The 18,543-nt window shown below is 40.4% G+C and overlaps 1 protein-coding gene across 1 annotated transcript; it reads left to right on the forward strand.

The window, feature by feature from the left end:
* The first annotated feature begins 125 nt into the window (after window positions 1–125).
* On the forward strand, window positions 126–4,629 carry LOC132827991 (myosin-7-like). Its single transcript, XM_060844844.1, has 5 exons — window positions 126–287; window positions 464–568; window positions 1,737–1,832; window positions 3,383–3,517; window positions 4,606–4,629. The coding sequence occupies exons 1-5, from the start codon at window positions 126–128 to the stop codon at window positions 4,627–4,629; spliced, it is 522 nt and encodes a 173-aa protein (XP_060700827.1).
* Window positions 4,630–18,543: the final 13,914 nt, after the last annotated feature.

Below are 18,543 nucleotides of genomic sequence, written 5' to 3' on the forward strand. Positions count from 1 at the left end.
AGATGTAAGGCCCTGGATCAATTTTAATAGTAATTCCATGGTACTCTACTGGATCTTTTTAAGACGCATTTTATCTGTCAGTTAATGCTGATGATATCTCATAATGTCATTACAAGGCTGCTATGATGGCAGAAGAACTGAAAAAGGAACAAGACACCAATGCTCATTTGGAAAGAATGAAAAAGAATCTGGAGCAGACTGTGAAAGATCTGCAACTCCGTCTGGATGAGGCAGAGCAGCTGGCTATGAAAGGTGGAAAGAAACAGCTCCAGAAACTGGAGGCGAGGGTATGAAATCTTAAGAATTGTGCAAACTAGACTATGGCACAATTCATTAGTACTTCCTCTTTATGAATAATGTGATCCTCAAAAGAGAAAATCTCACAATGCTTCTATTGGAACAAATATAAATGTATTCAGGTGTTCTTAGCTTTTTGTTGAAGATGACTTTATTTATATTGTAGGTACGTGAGCTTGAGAATGAACTCGAAGCTGAGCAAAAACGATGTGCAGAGGCAATTAAAGGTTTGCGTAAATTTGAAAGGAAGGTCAAAGAGCTCCTATATCAGGTAGGGTCATGTAATTTGAATTAACTTTTAATTTATTTTCTAAATCAAAGATGTTTTCCTTTCCTTTTCTTTAAGCCTTTACCTCTTGTTACAATGCAATACCAGAAAGACTAGTCACCCTTCTATAATTCATTCAAGTACTGCAGTCACTTTGTGAGAAATATCAGCAAGTGAGTGTTGACCAGCTATCTATTATGAATAGTAACTTAATTGGCCCAATTCTGATTCGCTCAGCATTCTTGCTTCATACCTCCCAAAACTGGATGGTAACAGGAGGCTTGTCCTGATTTTTCTTTTTCAACTAAGGGTAAGCAATGCATCCTGATAGAGATGTAATGCAAAGTGAATTAAAAGATGGAACCTTCTGATCCCTATGTCAGTTCCACTAGGAACAGTAATTTTACATATTTATCAACTCAAAGATCCTCTATTCGGAGATTATATTTTGTTTCTCATCAGATTTCATTCTTCTGAGGGTTTGATTTGATGTGAATAACTGCATATGTTTTGGTACCTCACCAAATTATTATTATTCATGTATATCCCTTGATAGTCTGTCCATGATAGTTGTTTAGTCACAGAGTGCCACAGCAAAGCTTGATACCACCTTCACTGAGCATTAACATGTCCTGACCCATCATTTGCAGACATCAGACATACAGCAGTCCCATGAGAGAGAAGCTAGGCTCATACACTATTCTCAGTCTCTAAACCAAAAACAGTACACTGCTCCACTTCTGTTGCTCTGATCGACTAATGAAAAAGCACATCCTCAAAAGTATGTAAATATAATCTTGTACAAGTAAGAAATGCCTTTGATTGCTTTGCTGGATACAGTCAAACTCTGATACTTTGTTTTCTTAATATGTTACTGTACAGAATGGAACTACTTTAGTGACTATGTATGTACATAAAGATACCTTTATGAATAAAGTACTTTTTTAAATTTAAAAAAGCACAGCTATTCAAACTTAGAATTTTCCTGCTTGATTTGATTTGCCTTACAGAATGGAACACTGAGCTGTCAGTAAGTAACTAAGTCATAAATAATTAAGTTAGTCTGAAAACTTTAAATTGTTTAATACAAACATTTAGCTGGAGAACTTTACAAATGGTAATGTCGCCAGTAAATATTCTCTATAACTTACTGTTCAAATTCTGTACGCAGACTGAAGAAGACAGAAAAAATAATCTGCGCCTTCAGGACCTAGTTGACAAACTGCAACTGAAAGTTAAAACCTTTAAGAGGCAGTCTGAAGAGGCTGTAAGTAATGCTTATACTTTCAAGCACACAGCTAAGAAAATATAATATATCTTCATCCATGTGCTTATGCTTGTGGTTTTATCTAAAGCTATTGTTTATTCCATGATGATTATGTAATTAACTGCAAAGAAAGGTTCAAGTCAACATAACATGTAATTGTGTGGCATCATTAACATAGGAAACACTCAATGGTACTTTACAGAGATAACATCAACTATTTTCTTCAACAATGGGAGCTCTGTGTTACTGACATTTATTGCCAATTCCTAATCACTCAAAAAGCAGTTAAGAGTCATACAGATGTACAGCACAGAAACAGACCCTTCAGTCCAACTCATCCTCACCGACCAGATATCCCAACCTAATCTCATCCCACTTGCCAGCACCTGGCCCATATCCCTCCAAACCCTTCCTATTCATATACCGATCAAGATGCCTGTTAAATGTTGCAATTGTACTAGCCTCCACCACTTCATTGCTTTAACTATTTGACACTGAGTTGTATAAACAGGTAATAGGATGGATGTCCAAGAACATCATCAAATATGTAGATTTTAAGGATTGTCTTCAAAGGAATACCAAGAAAGGTTTAGGAAGAAAATTCTGAAGTCTCAGACTTTAGGATCTGAAGGGCAATTGCCAATGGTGGAGTAATTAAAATCATAATGTATAAGTGGTCTTAATTACAGGAGCAAAGTTGTCTCAGAGATCTTCAGTGCTGCAGGAAATAACAGATATAAGGGGTGGTGAGGCCCTGGAAGACTTTGTAACCAGATATGAAGTCTTTAAAACTGAGACATACGTGGAATGGAATCCAGTATCATGAACACAGGAGGACTGGATGTAATGCAAGTTAGGACATGGGAGCAGAATTATGGATAGCCTCAAACTTATGGAACGTAGAAAATGAGAGACCAATCAGGAGTGCATTACAAGAGTGAAGTCTAGAGATGACAAAAGCATGGATGAGGTTTTCAGTAGCAGATAATCTGAGGCGAGAACAGGATTGGACAAGGTATTGGAGGTGAAAATTGGGAATCTTTCGGCTGTACATTCTTGTGATTAAAAGCTCACTTTACATCAACTATTAGCTTGTGGTGGGGACTGAAGATATTTCGAATACTTTGTGAAAATTTGTGTTCAACCAGATATCAGATACACCATGTGATCATTTAGCAACAATGGAGGGATTGCAAAGCAGTTATAATGATAAACAGGGTGGTACCATTGTGTTCCTGACAGGCATTCTGTGACTAAGGGATTAGAAGTGTTTAAGGATAGATACTTGGAGGCCACCAGATAAATGGAGGTTTGGAAAGTGAAGCCATTCCAAGTGGTTCTCTGGGTACCGTTAGATTCGTAAGAAAAGATGCTAAAAGTTTGTGTCCTTGACATTCCAATTAACAGAGATAAAAAATGTAGTACAACTACTTTATATTTTGCTAATAAGATTGCTGTTGCTTGCTTGATAAATATGTTACTTTCAGAACTATAATTGTAATTGCTTATATTTGCTTGGTCACATCTATTCTATTGACCTTTTTCTTTAGGAGGAGCAATCCAATGTGCACTTATCTAAATTTAGGAAGGTACAACATGAATTGGAGGAAGCAGAGGAACGTGCTGATATTGCAGAATCCCAGGTCAACAAACTCAGGGCTAAAAGTCGTGATTTTGTAAGCAAGGTAACGTGCACATTGTAAATTCAAACTTATTGTGGTGATATGTCAAAACATTCCAGCTGGTGGTCAGAGTTTGGAAGTAACTGAGTATATAATGACATTTGCTAATTATTTAGTCTTGCCCCTGCACCTTTCAGCTCAAAAAGTGTTTCCACCAAACTTGCTGCAAATATGAACCAAGTTCAGGGGGGGAAACAAAATGCCGCAATGGAAGAGAACTGAGTCAGTGCAATGATCTCCTCCATTGACCAAATAAATACAGGACATATCAAGAAGCACTCTTCTCTCAGTATCCCTTCCTTCAGGTCGGAGTTCAAGGCCTACCTGTCTCCATGATGAGCTATATAATATGTTTGAATATGTGATCGAGAAGGATGTGTCCTGTCTGTGAGACTGAGAAAAAGAATTAAAGGGATGAATTAATTGATGAATCAGGGAAAAGATAAACGGTAGCAAAAATAAAGATTGGATTGAGTGAGGAAGATATTAAAGTATTAAAGAAACAAACATGTTTAAAATTTGATATTTTTAACATTTTCCCTCTAAAAATCAAAATATTAAAGAATAAGACTCCATATCTATAATGGCTATTTTTCAATGCCAAAGAGGCGAATGGCCAATAAAACTGTGCTGCGGCTATTAACTATTAATTCTAGCCTTACACAGCTGTAAGGTTTCGTTTGTCTCAATGTACAAGTAAAAGGATCTCATGATGTCCCAACCACTCAGTCAGAAGGCTCGAGTTCAAATCCCACCTGTTCCAGGGGTGTTCATAACATATCTGAACAAGTTAATTAAAAATATCAAGAAACCTAATGACATTCAATGTACATCCGTAGTGTGTTACATTGTAAGTTAGCATATTTGAGAAGCTGATAACAGAGAGGTGCAATAAAGTTTGTGACATTTGGATATTTGTATTCAGCTGTATATCTATCCCTTACTTGAAGTAGATTAAACTTTTTAAGCGTAAGTAACGGTGAATGCTATTTTGACAGTAAATTCTTGACTAATAGATATTAAAGTATGAGTATCAGCTATATATTTATGTATATCAGCCTCTAACTATTGTTTTCAATTTTACTTTACAGAAAGGGCTAGAAAGTGAAGAGTGAAGCTGATTCAGCAATTCAGCAGTGAATACAAGAAATCTGCATAATGTGAATTTCTTTGTATTCAATTAAGAACAATAAAATCTTTATTTCCTTGTAAATCTAGATCTGTTTCATTTGATATTCACTTATGAATTGTTTTGTTAGTCTTTTGAATACATACATTCGGGAAAACTTAGAAATGCACTTCCACAGTTCTTATTTGTTGTAGAAAATGTTAAACAGAGATTTTATTGTTATATCAAATTTAATGAAAATGAGCTTCCTTGATATATTTTATGTACTTTAGGGAAATTCAGGAGTAGGTGTTATAGTTTGTTCAAATTGCATTTATAATATTCCAAGATTGGAGTTTTGTGAAATGGATAACATAAAACCAGTTGTCAGATATTGACTGCGAATTTTCTGTGGGCTTCCAAAAGGACTAGGTAAGCCATACTACCATCTAGAAGGACAAGGGCAGCAGATACATCAAAACACCAGCACCTTCAGGATCCCTTTGCAGCCACTCATGTTATGAAGGGCTTATACTCGAAACATCGATTCTCCTGCTCCTTGGATGCTGCCTGACCGGTTGTGCTTTTCCAGCACCACACTCTTCAACTCTGATCTGCAGCATCCACAGTCCTCACCTTCTCCTGAGCCACTCACCATCTTGACATGGAATTATGTCAGGGTTGTTGGGTCAAATTCCTGGAAGTCCCTCCCTAATAACATTGTGAGTCTACCTACAGTACATGGATTACAGCACTTCAAGCGCCTTCTCGAGGGTAGCTAGGGATAGGCAATAAATGCTGGCTGAGACAATGAAGCTCACATTCTACAAGTGATTTAAAAAACTGTAAGAAGAGTTTTTCATTGATTTGATATACTCATCAATGCACAAAGATGTATGGATATATTAAAACTGCTGGATGTAATATTTTCTTGTAAGCCAATGCTAACTATCATTAGTACATCAGAGTTACCACATTATGCATCACCAATTTCATTGTAACAAAATGCAACACACCAACAAATTTTTCTATTATTTTCTAATATTTTCTATTTTTTCTTAAATACACAGAAGGAGAACAGGGATCTGCAAGTCATATCTTAAAGTTTACACACCAGCTGATTAACACACCTTTGAACTGTAATAAATTACAGCCTAAACTATCTCAATAGATACACTTAGAGCCAATCACCTGAGAATGGCATGCACAATCCTGCAAAATTAGTTAAATCAAAGACAAAGTAAGGACAAAATTGGAGTACTCAGTAGTACTTTATTCAGTAATAGAAAATATTCAACAGGTCAGCTATCTGTGATGAAAAATTACTTTGAACATCTATACGGTGCAATTACACCCATGAGAAAAGTTAAGGATGTGAGATACATACAATTAAGTAATAGAATTACAAATGCAAAGGTAGAATTGTTACGCTGTTAAAGAAGAAGGAGCTTAGTTTTTGAATCATAACTTATACTACAACATGAATAAGTTGCAAGGTTAGAATATATGTTAGCTTGGTTATATTTACAGAATGCATTCAGTGAATCATTGACAAATTCTGAGGTTTGAACATGTCAGACATATCTTAAAGTTACGATTTTGAAAATTCTTGATCTTCTAGTGCATTGAGCATTGTCGCTGTGATTTTTGACTTCTTCTGGAATGCTTATTTTCTGGGATGCTCATCTTCTGAGATTGTCTGTTGTAGAAAGTTGCAAACATTATTGTCCTCCTCAGTACGTTTCTCAAATCAGCTCAATTATTTAAAGAAGTCAAAGAGAACAAAGGAAAAAGTTTTAATTACAGAAATTATATACAGACTGCTTTCACTTAGCTAAAGGCTTGTGTATTTGGATGTAGGGTTTGTTTATATGTTGCAAAATTAGTAAAAGATCACTAATTTTGAAAAATGAAACTAAATTGAAAGACTCCAGTAATTGTTTATAGATTCTGTTTTGTTCATATTCCAAAAATGGAAGCAATTCATGGCACCTGTGAGAGAGAATGTAAGAAGGTGAGAGGAAGACTTAAAGCCTTTTCATCCTAATTTCAGCTGTCTTTTGTAAAATGCTTGCAATTTTGAATCATATCTAGTAGTCATTTAATTATTTTTATTTTGTTTGTTACAGTTTGAACATGAAAAATTTCAAATGGTTAAAACAGATTTTAAAAAGGCTAAATTGTCTTGGAGGAGGTGTTAAGGTCAAATTCGGAAACTTTCTGATTCAGCAAATATACCTCCTTTCAAAAATTCACCGCGGGGCAAAGGTGTTGGGGGAGGTGGCCAGATAGCAATTAGAATTAGGTTTATCGTAACATGTACTCACATATGTACAGTGGAAACTTTACAAGTCGCCAGTTATGGTACCATCTTAAAGGTGCAGAATCTTAGATACAAAGCAGAAAAATAAAGAAACAAAGTTAAAAAGTTAAACATTCTAGCCAACCGGTTAGAAATTTCACCTCCATTTTTGGGACATTGGTTCTGACCCGATAATGAATGTAAGGCCCTCAAGCCATCAGCACTCATTTCTGTTAACCAAAAATGAATCCATGCCCCTCACATTTCCCACAGCCCTTCATATTCCCCTTGCCCTCTTCATGCTCCTCCATGCATCCTCCGTATCTGCTCATCTCATATCCACTAATAGAGGGGGAACCAACATCCTGACAGGGAGATTTGCTAGAGCCACTCAGGAGGGTCTAAACTAGTCTGGCAGAGAGATAGGATTTATTGCAGTAGGGAGACAAAACAGAAGGTTGAGAACAGTACAGAACTTAATGAGAGCAAGTCAAATAATAAAGGCTGTGTTGATAATCCTCATGCTAGATATGGTAGGTGAGAGCGTGACAGGAAACAAGGCAAGTTTGGGTTAAACTGCGTTTATTTTAATGCAAGAGAACTGACAGATAAGGCAAATGAATTTGGAGCATATATGGGTGTATGGGACTGGGATATTATAGCTATTAGCTGAAACATAGCTAAGCCAGGACAGGACTGGCAATCCAATGTTCTGGGGTACAGATGCCACTGGAAGGATAGAAGGGTGGGCTAGAGAGGAGGGGAGTTGCATTTTTGATTAGGAAGGACATCACGGCAGTACTAAGAGAGGACATTCTTGAGGATTCATCTGCTGAGTCTACATGTAGAACTGAGAAATAAAATGGGGAGATCATTTAATAAAATTGTACTATTATCCCTCCAATAGTCAGTGGAAGATAGAGGAGCAAATATGTAAGCAGATCACAGATTGCTGCAAGAATAATAGGATTGTAAAAGCACGGGATTTTAACTTTCCTTACATCGACTGGGACTGCCATAGTGTTAAGGGCTTGGATAGAGAGAAATTTGTTAAATGTGGTCATAAAGAAGTTTTCATGCAATATGTAGATGGCCCTACTGGAGAAGGGGAAAAACTTGACTTCCTCTTGGGAAATAAGGCAGGGTAAGTGATGGAAGTAATAGTGGGGCAGCACTTTAGGACTAGTGACCATAATTCCATTAGATTTATAATACCTATGGAAAAGAATAGGTCTGGTCCACAAGTTAAAGTTTTTATTTTACTTTATTCATTCACAGGATGAGAGCATTGCTGGCCAGGCAGCATTTATTGCCCATCCCTAATTGTCCAGAGGGCAGTTAAGAGTCAATCACATTGCTGTAGGTCTGGAGTCAGATGTAGGCCAGACCAGGTAAAGACAACAGATCCCTTTCCTAAAAGAGAACTGTGAACCAGATGGGTTTTTCCAATAATTGACAATGGATTCATGGTCAGCATTCAACTCTTAATTCCAGATATTTATTGAATTCAAATTCCACCATCTGCCAGGGTGGGATTCAAACAGGAACTTTCAAAAGTCAATTGGGGAGGTTGTTTGCATGCAAAGGGACATCTGGTAAGTGGGAGGCTTTCAAAAGTGAGTTCATGAGAGTTCAGGGTCAGCATGTTGTGTTTATGAATGAAGGCTGGCAGGACTAGGGAACCCTATTGGATGACTAGAGTTGTTGGGGCCCTGCTCAAGAAAAAGGAGGCATATGTCACATATATACAGCTGTGATCAAGTGAATTCCTTGAGGAGTACAGAGGGTGTCAGAGCACACTTAAGAGAGAAATCAGGAGGACTAAAAGGGGACATGTGATGGCTTTAGCAGATAAAGTAAAGGAAACTCCAGAGATTCTACAAGTACATGAAGGACAAAAGTGTAACTAGGGAGGGAATTGGACACCTTAAGGATCAACAAGTCCATCTATGCATGTAACCACATGAGATAGGTGAGATCCTAAATTAATATTTCTTGTGAGCATCTACTATTTAGAAAGGCCTGGATGCTAGAGATATTGGTGAAATAAATAGTGATGACTTGAAGAGAGTCCACAATGCAGAAGAGAACATGCTGGAAGTCTTAAAATGCAATAAAGTCCCAGGACCTGATGAAATATATCCCAGGACTTTTTAGGAGACTAGGGAACAAATTGCGGACTCTTTGCAGAGAAATTTGTTTCATCGACAGCCACAGGTGAAGTTCCCCGAAGATTGGAAGGTGGCTAATGTTGTGCCCTTATTACAAAAGGCTGAGGGAAATGCCTGGGAACTACAAATAAGTGAACCTAACATCTATGGTGGGTAACGTGTTCAAGGGGTTTCTGAGAGACAGGATATACAGGCATTTAGAGAGGCAAGGATTTAGGATGGTCAGCATGGCTTTGTGCATGGGAAATTGTGTCTCATAGATTTGATTGAGTTTTTTGAAGGAGTGACCAAGACGGTGGATGAGGTGCACTGCAGTAGATATTGTCTACATGAACTTGGTACTGCATGGCAGGTTGAAGAGTAAGATTAAATCTCACAGGATCCTGGGAAAGCTAGCTAATTGGATATAAAATTGGCTTGACAGTAGAAGACAAAGGATCTTGGTAGATGGTTATTTTTCAGATTGGAGGCCTGTGACCAATGATGTGCCACAGGCATTGTTGCTGATCTACTGTTATTTGTCATTTACCTAAATGATTTGGATGAGAATTTAGGAGGTATGGTTGGTAAGTTTGTGGATGACACCAAGATTGATGGTAGAGCAGATAGAGATGAAGGTTATCTGGGAATACAGCGAGAACTTGATCAACTGAGCCAGTGCGCTAAGGAATGGCAGTTGGAGTTTAATTTTGGGTATGACTAACACAATCAATGATAGGGCCTTGGGGAGAGTTACAGAACAAAGAGATCTAGGTGCACTGGTTCATAGCTCCTTGAAAGTGGAGTCACACATAGACAGGATGGTGAAGAAGGCTGTCGGCATGATTGCTTTCATCAGTCAGGGCACTGAGTATAGGATTGGGACATTTTGTTGCAGCTGCACAAGACATTGGTAAGGCTACATTTGGAGTACGGCATGAAGTAAAAGTATTATTAAACTAGAAAGAGTGGAGAAAAGATTTACTAGGATGCTGTCTGGACTGGAAGGTTTGAGTCATAGGGAGAAGCTGGCTAGCCTAGGAATTAGAGTCATAGAGATGTACAGCACACAACAAGGCCCCTCTGGTGATGAAGGAGCAGCAATCTGAAAGCTAGTGTTTCCAAATAAACTTGTTGGACTATAACCTGCTGACCAGGTATCCAAAATTAATCTAGTCTCATTTTCCTCTAAACTCTTCCTATTCAAATACCCATCCAGATGCCTTTTAAATGTTGTAATTGTATCAGCCTCCATCACTTCCTCTGGCAACTCATACAATACACATACCACCTTATTTTCCCCTGAGTCCATTTTAAATCTTTCCCCTCTCACCTAAACATATGTCCTCTAGTTTTTGACTCTTTCACCCAGGGAAATGACCTTATCGATTCACTCTATCCATACCCTTCATTATTTTATAAACATCTATAATGCCTCAGATGCTGCAAAGAAATTTAAGAAAGGTGGTAAGGAAAACCAGGGAATTGTAGACCAGTGAGCCTAACATAAGTGGTGGGCAAATTGTTGGAGGAAATCTTAAGAGACAGGATTTACATTATTGGAAAGGCAAGGACTGATTAGGGATAGTCATCATGGCTTTGTGCATGGGACATCAAGTCTCAGTAACTTCATTGAGTTTTTTAAAGAAATAACAAAGAGGATTGATGAGTGGTGGACATGATCTATAACGACTTCGGTAAGGTATTCGACAAGGTTCCTCATGGTAGACTGGTTAGCCAGGTTAGATCTCATGGAATACAGAGAGAACTAGCCACTTGGATATAGACAACAGGGTGGTGGTGGAGGGTTGCTTTTCAGACTGGAGACCTGTGACCAATGGTGTGCCACAAGGATTGATGGTGGATCCACTGCTTTTCATCATTTATATAAATAATTTGGATGTGAACAAAGGAGATATATTTAGTATGTTTGCAGATAACATCAAAAAGGAGGTGTAGTGGACAATGAAGAAGGCTATTTCAGAGTAAAATGGAATCTTGATCAGGTGGGCCAATGGGTTGAGGAGTGGCAGATGGATTTTAATTTCAATAAATGTGAGGTGCTGCATTTTGGAAAGGCAAATCAGGGCAGGACTTATACACTTAATGGTAAGGTCCTGGGAAGTGTTGCTGAACAAAGAGCCATTGAAGTGCAGGTTCATAGTTCCTTGAAAGTGGAGTCACAGGTATGAATTAGAATCCCTACAGTGTGGGAACAGGCCCTTCGGCCCAACAAGTCCACAGTGACCCTCTGAAGAGTAACCCACCCCTACCTTACTAACCTATATTTACCCCTGATTAATGCATCTAAACTACACATCATTGAACATTATGGACAATGTAGCATGGCCACTTCTCCTAACCTGCACGTCTTTTGGATTGTGGGAGGAAGCAGAGCTCCTGGAGAAAACCCATGCAGAGACAGGGAGAATGTGCAAATTCCATACAGACAGTCACCCGAGGCTGGAATCAAACCCGGGTCCCCGGCATTGTGAGGCAGCAGTGCTAACCACTGAGCCACCATGCAGTAATTGGGATACTGAAGAAGGCATTTGGTATGCTTTCTTTTATTGGTCAGAACATTGAGTATAAGAGTTGGGAGGTTATGTTGCAGCTGTACAGGACATTGGTTAGGCCACTTTTGGAAAATTGTGTGCCATTCTAGTCTCCCTCCTATCAGAAGGGGTTTGTGAAATTTGAAAGGGTTCAGAAAAGATTAACAAGGATGTTGCCAGGGTTGGAGGGCTTGAGCTATAGGGAGAGGCTGAATAGGCTGGGGCTAGTCAACCTCCAGTCTTCTGGCATCTCACCTGTGACTATCAAATATTTCAACAATGTGATACAAATATCTCAACAATGGGCGCAGCAAACACTTCCTTCGCTTCCCACAAAGTCCTGGGGATTTATCCACCTTTATGCGATTTAAGACATCCAGCACCTCCTCCTCTGAAATATGGACATTTTTTCAAGATGTCAATCTATTTCCTCACGTTCTATATCTTCCATGTCCTTCTCTACAGTAAACACTAATACAAAATATTTGTTTAGTATCTCTTCCATCTCTTGTGGTTCCACAGCATAAGCTGCCTTGCTGATCTGTGAGGGGCCCTATTTGTTCCCTTTTTACCCTTTCATCCTTAATGTATTTATAAAATCCCTTGGGATTCTCCTTAACCCTACTTGCCAAAGCTACCTCATATCCCCTTTTTGCCCTCTTGATTTCCCTTTTAAGTACACTCCTACTGCCTTTGTATCCTTTTAAGGATTCACTTGATCTCTGCTGTCTTCCTTCTTTCTCTTAACTAAAACCTCATTTGTCTCTGGTCATCCAGCTTTCCCTATACCTACCAACCTTTCCTTTCACCCTAACAGGAACACACTGTCTCTGGACTCTCATTATCTCATTTTTGAAGCCTTCCCAACTTCCAGCCGTTCCTTTACCTGTGAACATCTGCTGGTAATTAACTTTTGAAAGTTCTTGCTTAATGTGATCAAAATTGGCCTTCCTCCAATTTAGAACTTTAACTTTTAGATCCAGTCTTCTTTCCCTGAAGTGTAGGAAACTGAGGGGTGACCTTAAAGTAGTCTTTAAAATTATGAGAGGCATAGATAAAGTAGGTAACAAGCAGGAGGCTGGAAAAACACAGCAAGCTGGAAGCACCAGGAGGTGGTGACGTCCTGAAGAAGGGTTACACCCGAAATGTTGACTCTGCCTCCTGATGCTTCCTGGCTTGTTGTGTTCTTTCAGCCTCCTGCATTGCTACCTTGGATTCCAGCATCTACAGTTTTATTTTTATCTTTAACTATACATAAAGTAGATAGCCAACTGTTTTCTCTATAGTAGGGGAATCTAAAACTAGAGGGCATTGGTTTAAGGTGAGATAGGAGAGATGGAAAAGGGTCTAGTGGAGCCTTTCCACACAGAGGGAGCTGAATGGCTGGAATGGGCTGCCAGAGTTAGTGGTGGAGAGTACAATTTCATCATTTAAGAAACATTTGGACAAGTACATTGATGGGATAGGTATGGAGGGATATGTTACACTGGCAGCATCCCCCACCTCTTCCGCCGATATATTGATGACTGTATTGGTGCCAACTCCTGCTCCCACGTGGTGGTGGAACAGTTCCTCAACTTCACTTACACTTCCCACCCTGACCTTAAGCTCACCTGGACCATTTCCAACATCCCCCTCACCTTCCTGGACCTCTCTGTCTCCATCTCCAGTGATTGACTCAGCACAGACATCTATTTCAAACCCACAAACCCCCACAGCGATCAGGGCTACATCTCCTCCCACCCCTTCTCCTATAAAAATACAATCCCTTACTCTGAATTCCTGAGCCTCTGTCGTATCTGCTCCCAGGAGGACCAATGCCATTTTCAGGACATCCCAGATGGCCTCTGATTTCCAGGACCACAATCTCCCCTTGCACGTGATCAACAACGCCCTCCAGTGCATCTCCTCCACTTTCCACACCTCTGCCCTTGAATCCCACCCCTCCAACTGCAACAAGGATAGAACCGTCCTGGTCCTAATTTGCCACTTACAATCAGACCCCACCACCAGAGACATATTTCCCTTCCCAACCCTGCCTGCATTCTGCAGAGACCATTCCCTCTGTGGCCCCCTCATTAGGTCCACACCCCCCACCATTCCACCCTCCACATCCAACACCTTCCTTTGCTGCTGTAAGAGGTGTAAAACCTGCACCCATACTTCCCACCTCACCTCTGTCCAAGGCACCAAAGGATCTTTTCACATCCAGCAGAGATTTTCCTGCACTTCCACCCACTTCATCTACTGTGTCCATTGCTCTTGATGTGGTCTCCTCTAAACTGGGGAGACAGAACGTCAACTCATGGAACACTTCACGGAACATCTCTTGGACACAAACACCAAACAACCCCACCACCTTGTGGCCGACCACTTCAACTCCCCCTCCCACTCCACCAAGGAGACCCAAGTCCTAGGCCTCCTCCACCATCAAATTCAAGCCACCCAATGCCTGGAGGAAGAATGCCTCATCTTCTGTCTTAGGACCCTTCAACCATATGGCATCAATGTTGATGCCACTAGTTTCCAAATCTCCCTTCCCCCCACCCTCATCCTGGTTCTAACCCTCCAATTCGGCACTGCCCTTTTGACCTGCTCTACCTGTCCATCTTCCTTCCCAGCTATCCACTCCACCCTCCCCACTGACCTGTCACAATCACCCCCCACTCGCATCTACCAATTGCCTTCCCAGCTGCCTCCCTCCAGCCTGACCCCCACCCTCTTATTTATTTCTCAGTCCTCTTCCATTCACCTCCCCCCACCCCCACATTCCTGATGAAGGGCTTCTGCCCGAAACATCAACTCTCCTGCTCCTAGAATGCTGCCTGACCTGCTGTGCTTTTGCAGTGCCACACTTTGACTCTGATTCTCTAGCATCTGCAATCTTCATTTTCTCTTATGGAGAGATATGGACCAAACACAAGTAAATGCCACTAGGTTACTTGCAAAAGCTGGGTGGCTTGGATAAGTTAAGCAAAAGGGTCTATTTCCATGCTGCAAATCTCGACTCTATGACACTATGAATATACCTCAGAGGCCTCTTTGAAACGGACATTTAAAAAAAACTTCTAACAATCTAACAAAGCTATCATAGTAACACAATTCATGCTGAAAAGAACTTTCACTTTAAAAAAGCTATTCAAAAAAACTTAAGATCCCCTTGTGTCACAAATCAAGACAGTTTTGGGACATTATTCAAAGTTAATCTGTCAGCCCAATTGTTGAACTAGGTGGTTGTGGATATCTTGAAGCTTATCCAAGTATTCATAATGGACTCAGCTGGCATAAACAATTATAGCGAAGCCTATTAAAATTACTAAAACTTATGACCATGTTTCTTTTTTTAAGCTATACTGGGTACCCTGTCAATCAACGCATTCCAGCAACAGATGGAAAACATAAGTGTAAGCTGCAGAAACTTTTATTTTCAGTTTTAAAGAGCTGTAGATTTAAATCATTTCAGGTCATGACACACAGAATTCTCAGACAGTGTTTCATTCAGTTTTTATTGTATAATAGCAATTTTCCAATGGGAGAAGTGCTCTGATTCATCTCAGCACTTACACAATGTATGTGATGCAGAGCTTGATAATCGACGACTGCTGTAGAACACATTGACAGCACATTACAGCATCCAACTAATGAAACTGAAAAGAGATGAATATAGAACATAGAACAGTACAGCACAGTTACAGGCCCTTTGGCCCACAATGTTGTGCCAGGCATTTATCTTAATTGAAGATGAACCTAACCTACACATCCCTCAATTTACTCCACTGGTCACCTTATTATATAGGAAGAACTTTAGAGAGGGTGCAGAGGAGGTTCACCAAGATGCTGCCTGGATTGGAGGACACGTCTTATGAAAAGAAGTTGAGTGAGCTAGGACTTTTCACACTGGAGAAAAGGAAGAAAGGTGACTTAATAGAAGTGTACAAGGTAATGAGAGGCATAGATAGAGTAGATAGCTAGAGACTTCTCCCCAGGGCAGATATGGCTGTCACCAATGGTCATAATTTTAAGGTGATTGGAGGAAGACATAGGGGAGATGTCAGAGGTAGGTTCTTTATGCAGAGAGTGGTGTGTGCATGGAATGTACTGCCAGCAGTGGTTGTGAAGTAAGAGACATTTGGGACATTTAGTCTCAAATTCTTACTAGTGGAGCCTGATTCCTCATAAAATTGTTCTATTTCTTAGGGAGGGGGTAGGTGAGGAGGTGGGGAAGTGGTGCATTGACTTTCCAGCCACACAATGGAACATGCAATGTTGGAGTACTGAATGTGCCGCATTGCAATAATGGGACACTTCATAGAGTCATAGAGATGTACAGCATGGAAACAGACCCTTCGGTCCAACTCATTAATGCTGACCAGATATCCCAACCCAATCTAGTCCCACCTGCCAGCAGCTGGCCCATATCCCTCCAAACCCTTCCTATTCATATACCCATCCAAATGTCTCTTCAATGTTGCAATTGTACCAGCCTCCACCACTTCCATTGGCAGCTCATTCCATACACGCACCGCCCTCTGTGTGAAAAAAAAAGTTGCCCCTTAGGTCTCTTTTATAAGGAACTTTCCTTCTTGCCTTTCAGAATGTTTCAGTTGTTGTAGAGAAGGGTGACATTTTAGGGGTTGAACCAAAGCATTAAAAGAAACACAAGAATCCTTCATGCAATAGATTAACAGGTCAGAGGAAGGGTCGACCCTTCCCGACCCGACGCGAAACGTTAACTCTGATTTATCTCCACAGATGCTGCCAGACCTGCTGAACTTTTCCAGCAATTGCTGGGGGTTTTTTTGTTCCTGATTTCGAGCACCGGCAGTTCTTTCGGGTGTTTGTTTAGTAACTGAACTGCCTGGGCATGTGCACATTAGCATCAAACGGGAGCGGAGTCCATGTATCTCGTTTATTGTCGATCATTTTTAAAGGGTCGCGAAAAAGAAACAGTTCATTAAACATCTTGCGAAGTCATAATTTTGCCCTCATTACCCAAGAACCTCTTACTGGAGTTACTCACCTAATGTCACTGAATTCCCAGTGCGTTCTGCCCTATTTATTTTCTCCTCAACAGCTACTTAATCGAAAGTAAATTTGGTTCAAGCGTGCTTTTTTTAAAAATTATTCTTAGATTTGGGAGCGATCCTTGTCGTAATTCAGAAAGCAACAAGCCTGCGGCGCTCTCCGACAGAGTTCCGCTCCAGCTCCCGAAGGGGGAAGATCCCGAAGGTCGCAGGGTTTTTATGCACCCTCTCATCTAACCGGCGCGTCACTGATTGCGGGAATCTGTCAGACCACACAAGCTCTTCCCCAAAGCAGGAATGAAAAAGGGGAAAGCAGATCACAGACAAACAGCGGGGAAACCAGGGGGCCACGCTGATTTATACAGTCGAGCACTAAAGTGTGATTGTAAGAATTGAAAACGGGGAGCCAAGCCGGTTCACTCCACATGCAGACAGCCTGAGACGCTTAGAGGCAGGCGGTACTACAGCCACTACGTTTACATATGTGTCTTGGTTGCAAATTTTTGGGGGGCTTAATTTAAATTTATTTTTCATTAGATCCTGAGATGTGAGTGTCTTTGGCAAGGCCAGTATTTCTTGCCAGTCCCTAATAGAAAGCGGTAGTTGAGGCAGGAGCAACACCGTCAGCGCATTTAAACAAGAGGTTCCATATTTTGACCCTGTAACACTGTGGACAAAAAGGTACAGTTTAAAGTCAAGATGGGCTGTAACTTCGAGGCGAGCTAGCAAATGGCGTTGGTGTCCTAAACGTTTAATAAGTGTGTAAAGTAATGAATTCTCTGGATTTCTCTCATGCAAACCATGAAGTTCAGTTAGACTAGGAAACAGATAGAGGAACTAGAACAGGTTGATGAAGGATTATTGGCGATGACGCCAAGTAACGACTTCTCAAGAGCTGCAAAGTTATTTTAGGACTTAACCTGGTGTGGTGTGATTTTTAACTTTGTACACCCCAGTCCAACACCGGCACCTGCAATTCTCTGGAAATGTGTTTTGTGGCTTGCTTCCAATGAATGTAATGGATAGCAAATAATCCGGTACAGCGATGCTTTAATCTGTTAAATCACCACAATCTGGGATATTTCTACCACTCAACTTTTCAAATCAAGGTTACATCCTGATAACAGATACATCCCAGTTGCAGGTCGTCTCCACCTTCCCGCTATAGTTACTTTTATAATTTTCCTCCCGCCTACAAAATCCCCTAAAAACAGATCTAGCCTCTTGCCAATGCAGCATTCACTTGCGCCAGGCTGAAATTGTTCGTTACCTACACAACTCTGGATAATTGAAAACTATAATAAATGACACTTAGACCAGTCTTGGTCTCTGCTGTGCATCTCCAACAGAGGCAATTTGGGAGAGGTATCATTCACTGGTTTATATAAACATCGCTGAGGCTATCAGCGTCAGATCGACTGATAATATGTTTTAGTGGCAGGAAGATTAATGGCTCCGTCATTCCAACATCTAAGGGGTTGCACGCTTTTCGACTAATTATAACTCTTCGTTCGGAAAAAAGATAGTTGGCAACCCCGCGTCGGGTCAATGAATCGGGCCAATTGTCACATTTTCCATATTTGGAGAAGCCAGCCGCTATGTCGGCAACATTCTTCTTATAAAAGCAAGTGCGGTGGATGGTTCTCGGCATCCTCCACTGAGCCAATAGCAAAGGTAGGTTCGGTTTCCCACGTTTTCGTAATTGAATGAACACGGCTATTTAACGTTAAGCTATAGAATAATCAATACCCTGAGACAACTATCCGATGGAGAAATAACAAAATATTATTTTTATTTAGCTATGATACATAAATGTCAGCTTCCCATAGATTTCTGTATAACATGCATTTTTTTTTACATTTATGTCACATTTTCCTCTTAAGTTCCTCT

The sequence above is a fragment of the Hemiscyllium ocellatum genome, chromosome 25, assembly GCF_020745735.1.
Source record: "Hemiscyllium ocellatum isolate sHemOce1 chromosome 25, sHemOce1.pat.X.cur, whole genome shotgun sequence".
Lineage (NCBI taxonomy): Eukaryota > Metazoa > Chordata > Chondrichthyes > Orectolobiformes > Hemiscylliidae > Hemiscyllium > Hemiscyllium ocellatum.